The sequence below is a fragment of the Coregonus clupeaformis genome, chromosome 19, assembly GCF_020615455.1.
Source record: "Coregonus clupeaformis isolate EN_2021a chromosome 19, ASM2061545v1, whole genome shotgun sequence".
Classification (NCBI taxonomy): domain Eukaryota; kingdom Metazoa; phylum Chordata; class Actinopteri; order Salmoniformes; family Salmonidae; genus Coregonus; species Coregonus clupeaformis.
Genome location: NC_059210.1, coordinates 17,896,385 through 17,909,550, shown reverse-complemented (window position 1 = coordinate 17,909,550; position 13,166 = coordinate 17,896,385). Strand labels below are relative to the sequence as shown.

The 13,166-nt window shown below is 41.6% G+C and overlaps 1 protein-coding gene across 1 annotated transcript in view; it reads right to left on the bottom strand.

Moving 5' to 3' along the window:
* mrpl23 (mitochondrial ribosomal protein L23) overlaps nt 1-11,791 on the bottom strand; it is a 139,972-nt gene extending 128,181 nt beyond the window's left edge. Inside the window, exon 1 of the mRNA XM_041837626.2 lies at nt 11,680-11,791. Coding sequence (XP_041693560.1) covers nt 11,680-11,696 — 17 coding nt within the window. The 5' untranslated portion in view covers nt 11,697-11,791. The remainder of the gene's footprint in view (nt 1-11,679) is intronic.
* Between the last annotated feature and the right edge of the window lie 1,375 nt (nt 11,792-13,166).

Below are 13,166 nucleotides of genomic sequence, written 5' to 3'. Positions count from 1 at the left end.
CATTCATTATTTATTTTAGGCAGGTCTAAAGAAACATTATGATATGAAGAAAATGTATTCCAGAAGAACAGAATATGAGTTGGCCTACTGTATGTTATCTGGCTATGTGCCATGTCATAGGCTGTAGGCTTGTTCATTTAGTAGACAAGATATGCTTGTAAGTCCATTGCCATTATTTAATATTATATGATTTTATAGTAACAAGAATATAATTTAACTTAGCTGAATAAAGTAGAATGGATAATTTTCCCATTCCGGAGTGAGAATGTGTGCATATGAAGTGGCTATGTTGATCGTAAAAGTGATCATTTGAAACAGGTCCTATATGCTTGATGTAGAGTTATTTGGCAACTTTAGTTGTGAATGATACAACCCTTAGAATGACTTGGAAATCAAAAGATATATGGGCTGCATGATGTGACTATAGGCTATTGACGATTTGAGAAAGTCGCAAAACAAAGCTTGCGCTCTGTTCCTTGCCTCAGGCTGCACACGCTGTTCTCTCATCAAGTGATCATATTTTCATCCATCATATTCTCAATTAAATCTTGTCTTTAATAATATGTCAAATTGGTTTCAGACTCTGTATGCCATGGGCTCTCCAACCCTGTTCCTGCAACTACCCAGTGCTTCATTTGGGAAACCAAGTGAAATCTGTTCGGGAACGTCAATAGTAACATGTTTTCACAAAGAAACATATTTCATTAAACTGTTGACAGCCCCTCTGCGCACTGGAAAAAAGGAATGAAGGAGAGCGGGGAGAAGATGGCAATTCACGGTGGTGAGATATTCTGTAGCTAAAGTTAATGTGTCAGTCTAAAACAAATTCACTATAATTGTAGGCTAAATCTGAATTTGTTTAATTTAGGCTAGACCAATTATGTACCAAAGATATCTTAAATTAGTATTTATGTTTTTCTGCCATGTGTAATATGCAGTATTCTATGTATTGTATAACGGCACTATGATAAGTGTTTAATGGGAATTTCAATTGCATTTGCATTGATGTCAGTGGTTAGAGGGACAATAGAGCCCTGAGTACCAGGCCCTTCAACCTGATGATCATTAGCAAGTTGGGTAGCCTACTACTAATGCATATCCAGAGCGCATAAGAGGAGATTACCGAGTCACATTGGATTTTACTGCGGTAATGACTCAAGACTGCCGGTAATACGGTCACCGCAACAGCCCTAGATGTGACTAAGCAAACCTCTAATTGTCCTCCGATATTTCACCCGCTAAAACTCCGCCCCCCATCCCAAGTTGGGTTGTCACTCCAGTGACTGGCTGACCGTCCTTGTACACATGGATCCTAGGGCCTTTAAGAGATAGGGGCCCATCCTTTTAAAAAAGCACATGGTGCCACCTACAGTACAAGACAAAGCTTTGCTGTAAAGCTGCAAGTATGCCTGTCGCGAAGCGGTGCTCCATGAAAGTGAAATGGATATTATTGGACCTGCGTATACAAGAGACTACTGGCTGTTGCTTAAACTGTATTTATACTGGTATGGCTTACTGATAAGACAATGTACATTTTCTCTCCTTCCAATTAGGGCTGACCCCATTTAGTCGACTAGTCGATTGTTTGATCGATAGGCTGTTGGTCAACCGAGATTACTTTCATGGTGTACAAGACACCGGTCTGATTCGCGCTGAGTGGACTGATCCATTGTGGAGGCCGTGGGGATGTAACAGTCCATCAGTCTGCCACAGAAATTGTATGTTATATTACATAAGAACAATGGTGCAACACTAAAGCGCTTTCTCCCTCGTTGGATAACGGTCGCTGTCCACAGTCTGAAACACATCAGTGCGCTGTTGAATTGGCGCCTTTTTTACATTTTTGTCATTTAGCAGACGCTCTTATCCAGAGCGACTTACAGTTAGTGAATACATTTTTTTTTTTATACTGGCCCCCCGTGGGAATCGAACCCACAACCCTGGCGTTGCAAACGCCATGCTCTATCAACTGAGCTACATCCCTGCCGGCCATTCCCTCCCCTACCCTGGACGACGCTGGGCCAATTGTGCGCCGCCCATGAGTCTCCCGGTCGCGGCCGGCTGCGACAGAGCCTGGATTCGAACCAGGATCTCTAGTGGCACAGTTAGCACTGCGATGCAGTGCCTTAGACCACTGCGCCACTCAGGAGGCGCAGTGGTCGCTTTTCCTAGACCATGTTGCTATGTGCATAATAGCAAAGTTAACCAGCATATTGGTGTTGAGAGCAATGCGGCGGAGGCAGCAGCAGAATGAGGAGATGAGAAAACAGCCCTCGCCTTATTGTCTAAGAAAAGTGAGGAGAGAGGAAACCAACTTAATTAGGTCTATACATCAATAGCCTAACTGTTAAATGTGCCTGGTTTTATAAATCATCTATATATCTACAGAAATAAGACAGATCCTGCTTCTGTTGCCTGTTTGAGTGTTTGTTTAATAGCCTACTGATTCCGTGAGCACCAATCCTCACGCAACGACATGTCAAGTAAACAGTTTCACAAATTCGGCTGTTTTTAAATCATTGCTTTGCTGTAATAAAGGCTTTACACTTTGTTTTCGTTAGAACAGCCTCTCTGGAATTATTTATGATTTATTTAGTGTTTACACTGTTCCAAATTTTCAGGAAAATAACATTTCAAAAAACAACATTCCTTTTTTCTTGATCTCCTTATTGTTATTATAATAAGTAATGTCATTATCATTAGTAGGCTTAGTATCGATTCCATGGCAGTGTTTATGAACTGATACGCAAAACGACGCAGGATTCAAAACGTAGAATTGTTCAATTTAAATTATTATATCAAATTCTTGCTACCAATAGAATGATATTTATTTTGTGGATACAATCTTCCCAGCTCTGCAGATTTTGCTGCGAAGAGACAATCATTAGATCATTTGTTTTGGTACTGTCCATTTGTAGCTTGTTTTTGGACACAGGTCCAGGAATGGCTGAAGGATTGCAATATTTACCTGGAGCTAACCCTGCAGATAGCATTACTGGGTGATCTGAAAAGTCATAGTCAATCAATCAATAATATAATAATACTTTTAGCAAAAATATGTATTTTCAATTTACAATCTGTAGAAACAATGAGAATAGAAAGGTTCAGAACTTTTGTAAAACATCAAAGTACAGTTGAAAAAGATATGGCAAATAGAAATCCAATATGGATGGTGTTGAATGGAGTTGAAGGATGGGACTAATAACAACAAGATAACTAATAATGTAAGCATACTGTGTCCATAATAAGTATATAGGTTATAGGTTGAGAGCTTTTGTGAAAGAGCACAGTTAGAAAGATATGGCATATAGAAGCAAACCGGTTGGACATCATGAAAATTATCGGAGAGGTTGAGGGTAGAGGAAGTTCAGGAGTAACAACAAACAAAATATAATTATTGTAAAATTGAAAGTGTCCATAAAATGTATATAGTATGTATAAGCTGGAAGTAGAGGCCTAAGCATTGTTCACTAGTTTACTCCAATTAGGGAAGGGGTGGTGGGGTTGGAAAGTAATAAAGGGAAATATATTTTTTTTAAGGATATGTATATGTGTACGTACATGTATGTGTATATATGTATGTACAGTGAGGGAAAAAAGTATTTCATCCCCTGCTGATTTTGTACGTTTGCCCACTGACAAAGACATGATCAGTCTATCATTTTAATGGTAGGTTAATTTGAACAGTGAGAGACAGACTAACAACAAAATAATCCAGAAAAATGCATGTCAAAAATGTTATAAATTGATTTGCATTTTAATGAGGGAAATAAGTATTTGACCCCTCTGCAAAACATGACTTAGTACTTGGTGGCAAAACCCTTGTTGGCAATCACAGAGGTCAGACGTTTCTTGTAGTTGGCCACCAGGTTTGCACACACCTCAGGAGGGATTTTGTTCCACTCCTCTTTGCAGATCTCACATATTTTCTATGGGATTAAGGTCTGGAGACTGGCTAGGCCACTCCAGGACCTTAATGTGTTTCTTCTTGAGCAACTCCTTTGTTGCCTTGGCCGTGTATTTTGGGTCATTGTCATGCTGGAATACCCATCCACGACCCATTTTCAATGCCCTGGCTGAGGGAAGGAGGTTCTCACCCAAGATTTGGCGGTACATGGCCCCGTCCATCGTCCCTTTGATGCGGTGAAGTTGTCCCCGTAGCATAAAAACATCCCCAAAGCATAATGTTTCCACCTCCATGTTTGACAGTGGGGATGGTGTTCTTGGGGTCATAGGCAGCATTCCTCCTCCTCCAAACCCGGCGAGTTGAGTTGATGGCAAAGAGCTTGATTTTGGTCTCATCTGACCACAACACTTTCACCCAGTTCTCCTCTGAATCATTCAGATGTTCATTGGCAAACTTCAGACGGCCCTGTATATGTGCTTTCTTGAGCAGGGGGACCTTGCGGGCGCTGCAGGATTTCAGTCCTTCACGGCGTAGTGTGTTACCAATTGTTTTCTTGGTGACTATGGTCCCAGCTGCCTTGAGATCATTGAGAAGATCCTCCTGTGTAGTTCTGGGCTGATTCCTCACCGTTCTCAAGATCATTGCAACTCCACGAGGTGATTTCTTGCATGGAGCCCCAGGCCGAGGGAGATTGACAGTTCTTTTGTGTTTCTTCCATTTGCGAATAATCACACCAACTGTTGTCACCTTCTCACCAAGCTGCTTGGCGATGGTCTTGTAGCCCATTCCAGCCTTGTGTAGGTCTACAATCTTGTCCCTGATATCCTTGGAGAGCTCCATGGCCAAGACCAAAGTGGAGAGTTTGGAATCTGATTGATTGATTGCTTCTGTAAACAAGTGTATTTAATACAGGTAACAAGCTGAGATTAGGAGCACTCCTTTTAAGAGTGTGCTCCTAATCTCAGCTCGTTACCTGTATAAAAGACACCTGGGAGCCAGAAATCTTTCTGATTGAGAGGGTGTCAAATACTTATTTCCCTCATTAAAATGCAAATCAATTTATAACATTTTTGACATGCGTTTTTCTGGATTTTTTTGTTGTTATTCTGTCTCTCACTGTTCAAATAAACCTACCATTAAAATTATAGACTGATCATACTTTTTCCCCTCACTGTATGTACAGTTGAAGTAGGAAGTATACATACACTTAGGTTGGAGTCATTAAAACTTGTTTTTCAACCACTCCACACATTTCTTGTTAACAAACTATAGTTTTGGCAAGTCGGTTAGGACATCTACTTTGTGCATGACACATACTTTTTCCAACAATTGTTTACAGACAGTTTATTTAACTTATAATTCACTGTATCACAATTCCAGTGGGTCAGAAGTTTACATGCACTAAGTTGACTGTGCCTTTAAACCATGTCATGGCTTTAGAAGCTTCTGATAGGCTAATTGACATCATTTGAGTCAATTGGAGGTGTACCGTGGATGTATTTCAAGGCCTACCTTCAGACTCAGTGCCTCTTTGCTTGACATCATGGGAAAATCAAAAGAAATCAGCCAATACCTCAGAAGAAGAATTGTAGACCTCCACAAGTCCGGTTCATCCTTGGGAGCAATTTCCAAAACACCTGAAGGTACCACGTTCATCTGTACAAACAATAGTACGCAAGTATAAACACCATGGGACCACTCAGCCGTCATACCGCTCAGGAAGGAGACGTGTTCTGTCTCCTAGAGATTAACGTACTTTGGTGCGAAAAGTGCAAATCAATCCCAGAACAACAGCAAAGGACCTTGTGAACATGCTGGAGGAAACAGGTACAAAAGTATCTATATCCACAGTAAAACGAGTCCTATATCGACATAACCTGAAAGGCCGCTCAGCAAGGAAGAAGCCACTGCTCCAAAACCGCCATAAAAAAGCCAGACTACGGTTTGCAACTGCACATTGGGACAAAGATCGTACTTTTTGGAGAAATGTCCTCTGGTCTGATTAAACAAAAATAGAACTGTTTGGCCATAATGACCATCGTTATGTTTGGAGGAAAAAGGGGGTGGCTTGCAACTTACTTAGGTCTAAATTTCAATACTTCTATAGGCTGCTGTATCAATCAATCATTCATTCGTTCATGTCATCATACAGCATTCGAGGTCATTCATGATTTGAAATGCAATCAAACATTTTAGTTTTAAAATGAAATAAAGGGAGCCTTGAATAATTAGCATAAACAATAAATAAACCATTCCCTTTCGGAAATTGCGTTCACGAATGAATGCGACTGTTTTTAGTCTTTGCTGTAATAAAGGCTTAACAAACAAACATTACAACAGACTGGTACGCTTATACTTTATTTAGTGTTGTTCAGAGTTTGTTATAACCAATTTATTGATGTGATTTTGATATGCTATAGGCACGGCCTGCCCGCTCATTAGGCAGGATTAGGCACTCACTAACTAAGTCGCTCTGGATAAGAGTGTCTGCTAAATGACTAAAATGTAAATGTAAATGTAGGCGGCCGCCTATGGCGGCAGATTGACGAGGGCGGCATTTTCTGAGCTAAACTGAGCTGCTTGTCCATTCCTAGCGCACCTCTCCAGGGTTCTGTTGGAGAGACATATTTGCAGTGCTCCACCAACGTTCAGTCAAAAACATTATCTAACATAAATCATGTAGAAGATATAGGATATGGTAGAAAGAGTATGTGGCCTTTTCTGAAGCCTACAGGCTGGAGATAAAATGTATGACAATGTAATGAGAAGGACACTTTTTACGTCATGTAGGTTTATCCAGTCAAATAGCATAACCAAAATGGACATCATGGAATGTACAATCACAACTGTTGTCCAGGAGTTTCACCCCATTGTCATGATCAGTGGTTTCAAGCTGAAAACACTTATGCATTTCCCACTGTGTAAACACATTGCAAACAGGCTCGCGAGACCTCCTGATGAAGTAGGGTAGCTGATATTCAGTGCTTAAATAGCCAAATTGATTAGTCACAGGAATCAGGACTAATAAAGCCAACGCAATGGCCTGTTTTACAAATGGTAGGCTTTCCACATAGATGGGTGTTCAAAAAATTCAATTTCAGGCAACACTGTAGGCTACACCTCAGTAAGCACAGACCGACACCGATACCTTTTGGACATCTTTTTTTGGTGCAGTTCTGAACCGGCCTTGATTTCCACATCCACAGACATTGGTTCAGACCAAATCTGAACCAATCATAGATTTAGTCCGGACTGCACCAGCCTTGATTTGGTCCAAACATTGAATTACTTATTTTCAACTTTCATTCAGAACCAAAAATGAACCTGACTTCAACGTCTGGAAAATACGTATTTTAGACGTCTTTTCAACGTCATTTTGCTTACTGGGACTATTCTAGTTTTGCGAGGGGGGCGGCATTTTTGGGTCCGAATCATCCGCCGGAATAACTGACATTCTGGAGTAATAATTACATAACCAACGTTCTCTAGTAATACTATTCCCGTGCGAATAGGTCTTTGGTCACATGCATGCGATGCACACATCTGTCACATAATAAGTGCAAGGATTGAAGGAATAGGGAATGTTTTTCCTAAACTAATGAGGGATTTCGGAAACAAAACTTTTCAGTCAGAAATGGCTGTAATTATGTTTCCGCTTGAGCAACAAGAACAGTGTAATAAACACTGATGTTCTGTGGTGGTCGCTGCAGCAGGGAGGAGAGAGACAACTGGTGCTAGTCACAGTCACTCGCTGTCTTTTTTTTTAAACACAGTGCAGCAAGTCTGAGCCCGGCCCAGCACAATCAAATCAATTGCTGGTCGGATACCTTCTAGTCATTTGTGTGTCTTCATTATTTAATCAAACCATGTGCTTAAATAAAACCTAATAAAAACATATGTTTTGTCCAGGACCTACACAGTCTACACAGGCCGGTGCGCCATAGCCAATCAGAGCTGCAGTAGGCCTACATGCAAATAATTTGCCACAAGGGCCTGCCATCATTCACTTTGAACTGGACTGTGTGTTTACAGGCAGTAGCAACATCTCGACTTTAGATCATTAGAACGCATTCGCCAAAAGCCACAAAATACAGCTGAATTGATTTCTGCAAATATGTAAATACCACTGGAGTCCTCCTGCATTTGGGAACTTCATGGTCCTATTTATCAAACAACCATAAAAGGTAGGCTCTCTCTCCCTCAGTTGCCTATGCATATCAACAACTTATGCCAGCCAGAACGAGATGCGCAAAAATCTAACGAGGGAACATTATTAGATACATTTACATTTACATTTTAGTCATTTAGCAGACGCTCTTATCCAGAGCGACTCACAGTTAGTGAATACATATTTTTTTATACTGGCCCCCCGTGGGAAACGAACCCACAACCCTGGCGTTGCAAACGCCATGCGCTATCAACTGAGCTACATCCCTGCCGGCCATTCCCTCCCCTACCCTGGACAACGCTGGGCCAATTGTGCGCCGCCCATGAGTCTCCCGGTCGCGGCCGGTTGCGACAGAGCATGGATTCGAACCAGGATCTCTAGTGGCAGAGTTAGCACTGCGATGCAGTGCCTTAGACCACTGCACCACTCAGGAGATAAACACTCTCAAACTTGTTCAGCTAGTTGGCCGTCAAAATTGCACTGAAAAATGATGAGGAATAGTAGCCTGCTTGTCCCAACCCACGTTTTGACAACTGAATGGGAACTTGCCTGCCCGCCCATTTGATCGATGCCAAATACATTTGATTGACAACTAAGACATATGCTAACTGTGGACAACAGTCATTCAAGTTCAGAATAGCTAGCTAGCAAGCAAAGTGAGTCACATTTCTTGATAGCTAACCAAATGTCCCCTGCATCTCTAGCTGTGGGTACCAAAAAACAATATGACTCCTCCAATGACATGACATCCTCCCAGCAGCGAGCTACCTAACATCAGTCTCCTTGTTTCAGCTTGCTAAATACATAGCTATATCAATAGGATACCCTAGCTCAGGGGTGTCAAACTCAATCAGTACACAGGGGCCATATTGAAAAAATACGAAATCACAGGCCACACATAGCCCATTTGTTTTTACAAAAGAAGCATGCAACTGCGACCCAAACTGACATTGTATTATTTGAAAAAGATGGCCCATTATAATATCCACCTATGTACATAGGATGCTGTACATAACATGAACATATTAAAACAAAAGAGATACAGTGCTGTCTGAAAGTATTCAGACCCCTTGACTATTAAAAAATTAAAAACAGAAATAACTTATTTACGTAAGTATTCTGACCCTTTGCTATGACAATCCAAATTTAGCTCAGGTGCATCCTGTTTCCATTGATCATCCTTGAGATGTTTCTACGACTTGATTGGAGTCTACCTGTGGTAAATTCAATTGATTGGACATGATTTGGAAAGGCACACACCTGTCTATATAAGGTCCCACAGTTGGCAGTGCATGTCAGAGCAAAAACCAAGCCATGAGGTAGAAAGAATCGTCCGTTGAGCTCCGAGAAAGGATTGTGTCGAGGCACAGATCTGGGGAATGGTACCAAAAAATTTCTGCAGCACTGAAGGTCCCCAAGAACACAGTGGCCTCCATCATTTTTAAATGGAAGAAGTTTGGATCAACCAAGACTCTTCCTAGAGCTGGCCACCCAGCCAAACTGAGAAATCGGGGGAGAAGAGCCTTGGTCAGGGAGGTTACCAAGAACCCGATGGTCACTCTGACAGAGCTCCAGAGTTCCTCTGTGGAGATGGGAGAACCTTCCAGAAGGACAACCATCTCTTCAGCACTCCACCAATCAGGCCTTTATGGGAGAGTGGCCAGGGAAGCCACTCCTCAGTAAAAGGCACATGACAGCCCACTTGGAGTTTGCTTGAGACCAAGATTGAACTCTTTGGCCTGAATGCCAAGCGTCACATCTGGAGGAAACCTGGCACCATCCCTACGGTGAAGCATGCTGGTGGCAGCATCATGCTGTGGGGATGTTTTTCAGCGGCAGGGACTGGGAGAGTAGTCAGGATCAAGGGAAAGATAAACGTCCAGAGAGATCCTTGATGAAAACCTTCTCCAGAGCGCTCAGGACCTCAGACTGAGGCTAAGGTTCACCTTCCAACAGGAGAGCTTGGGAGGATCTGCAGAGAAGAATGGGAGAAACTCCTCAAATACAGGTGTGCCAAGCTTGTAGTGTCATACAAGCTGTAAAAGCTGCCAAAGGAGCTTCAACAAAGTACTGAGTAAAAGGTCTGAATACTTCTGTAAATGTAATATTTCAGTTTATTTTATTTCATAAATTTGCTCAAAAATTGAAAAGCCTGTTTTTGCTTTGTCATTATGTGGTATTGTGTGTAGATTGAGGGGAGGGGGGGGTCGCTGTATGCTCGCTTGTGACTTGTAGTGCAGCGCATAGTAGGCGATATGGTAGCTGGCCAAAATGAATTCACAACACAAATCATTGCACAGGCCAAATAGAAATGTACAGCATCACGCCTTGAGCACAGATAGAACAATGAGACAGATATTTCACCGGATGTATAAATGTGAAGCATTCGCATAGCGTTTCCACTCACTACCAAATATGGTAGTGAGAGGAAGCCCACTGGCCTGCAGTTGGATAAGATGTAAAGTCATGGATTTTGGCTGACATTCTGAACATTTTCTCATCAATGAAACATTTGATCTCAATATAGTTCTCTGTTCCCAAAACTAGAATATGTTATGAACAGAGTGGACTAAGTTTGTAGACTTTACCCTTTGCCAAAGTTTTTTTTTTTTTTTTTTATCACGTTTTTAGGAGTGCAAAGGTGAATCGAGTTACTGCACACGCGCACTTCAGAGGAGGCGTTCCCTAACGGAAATATGCAGACGTCTGCTAGAACGGGCCAATAGGATCTCGCTAGCTCGTGCTTGGTTCTGCCTACCTCCTTGCTTGTTCTGCCCTCTTTGACTCATTTGTTCACGAGAGGCTGTGGTCTATCTTGGTTTAGTTATACAAATCTTTGCCTTGAGTTTGACACGTGCGTTAGCCTATTAGCCACGTTATGACGGAGTTGTGATCATTGCCCTTGCTAGTTTGATTGTATTGACATTCCCAGCCTTAGTTACAGTCGTCCGTTTTTGTTCAGAATATTGAGTCATTGAAACTGAAACAGTGCATCCCGAATGGGTGGCAGCAAACAATGTACCAGGCCATCTGTGATGCAACCTGATTGCAATCTTTTTGGACTACCAAGAAATGTATTGATGAAATATATGAATCATGCAATGAACTGCATCCATCTATTCTGCCAACAACGCCTTACTGTACATCATGGAATACTTTGTCAAATATAACATTTTTTAAAACCTCTTATAAAGTTGGTTTTGTCGCATAAAATGGGAATTTCATATTTTTTACTGATATGATTGTCTGTTAATATCTGCAAAGCGGTTAACGCTGTCAGTTCCACTTTAACTCCATCATACATCGTGGAGTTGAGGTTAATCAGCTAAGCAACACACTGTTCGACAAGGAAGCAACTAACTAGCTAAATAATGTAGTTAGTTGGCAAGATATCGTTCTTGATCTGCAGAAAACGAAGCTAACGTTACTTGCCTCTGTCTATGGTATTTTTGTAACAATAATTGGCGATTTAGCTAGCTACGGCGTTAGATACCAGTTACGGCAGCTAACTAACTAGCATACATCACGTTTGCTACGTGAACAGACAGATTTTTCTGAAGGCGACTTGACCACAGTGCCATTATTTATAATAACTGCAACTTACATTAATCTTCTTGCCATGGTTGTAGCCCCTTGTTTTGACAAATAAACTGGTTGTGTGTGTTATCTTTTGAAGGACTTCTGAACTGCCTCTCCTCAGCGACACTAAAAAAGTACTTCCGGGTCACGGAATTTCGAAAATGTCCAAATAAAAGTCCCCCACGTAAAAGTAGAAAAGTGTCATTAACCTGTATTTATTCATATATATATATATATATATATATATATATATATATATAAAATGTCTAAACATTAACAATGATTAATATTTTCTCATATTTAAGTGACATTTGCATTACATTTGTCTTCAAAATGTTTTCCAAGTAAATGCCCCCAATGCAATACATCATATATGAAATACATATTGGCTTATAGAGAGAAAGGTATTCTAGGTGCCGAAGTAGATCTAGCGAAGACAGCTATTGAACATGGCTGATGGAAAAATAAATTAATGCAGTCTAAATTATTATGAGATGGAGTTCTGTCGGGATGCCACCAGGACGCTAGCAAAGCTGGGATAATCTCTGTGCCACACAATTCGGGTCAAGATCTGTTTCTTGCTTTGCTCTTAGGAACAGGGCACCATTGAAAGAAGTGATTTCTGGGGTAGCATTAAGTGTGCAGGTGGAGTAATTGAAGTCCAAGATTCCTGGTGTTTGTGACGCCCGCCGTTTGGTGCGACGCAGACCCAGTGGGGAGCGTGGTGAAACAGAGGTGACACAGTCGGTCCTTTTGAGTTTTGAAAGAGAGTCTTTACCGGACAAAGTCATTTTAGGATGTATCAGTTATCCTGTTCGATCTTTTGAGCCGAACCTACTGCGGTGTTTCAGGTGGCCTGTTTATGGTCATGTCGCAGCAGTGTGTAGGAGGGAGATTCCAAGATGTGGGAAGTGTGCAGGAGGGCATGGGACAGAGGATTGTGTCGTTTCGGTGCAAAAAGTTGTATGTGTCAACTGTAGGGGTGCCCATGTTGCTGGGGATCGGAAGTGTCCGTTGCGAGAGAGGTAGTTTGAGGTGGCCAGGATCTGTAGTGCAGAAGGTGTCGTATGCTGAGGCAGTGAAGAAAGTATAGAAGGACCATTCTTGATACACACAGGAACATTTTGAGCGTGAAAAACCCAGCAGCGTTTCAGTTCTTGACACAAACCTGCGCGCCTAACACCTACTACCATACCCACTCCTTAGTTTGTAAATCGGGAGGTGCTGGAACAAAAAGTGTGCGCTAGAGGGGGTTGACCTGGGGAGCTATGAGGTACCGGAAAATCACCTTTATAATAAAGCACTGCATGCATATCATCGCATTTGCGTAGTGGTCTAGACTAGAGCATTAGAGTAAAGGTGCTTGCAGACATTTTTTGTAACCTAGGGCCCGGAAAAATTGGGCCTTTACAAACGCATTTCATGCAATTATATTAAATATTACATGACTGGAGACTAGCATAATCGTTTTTAATACCTCACAAAAAGGCTATTTTGACACTGACAAACTGA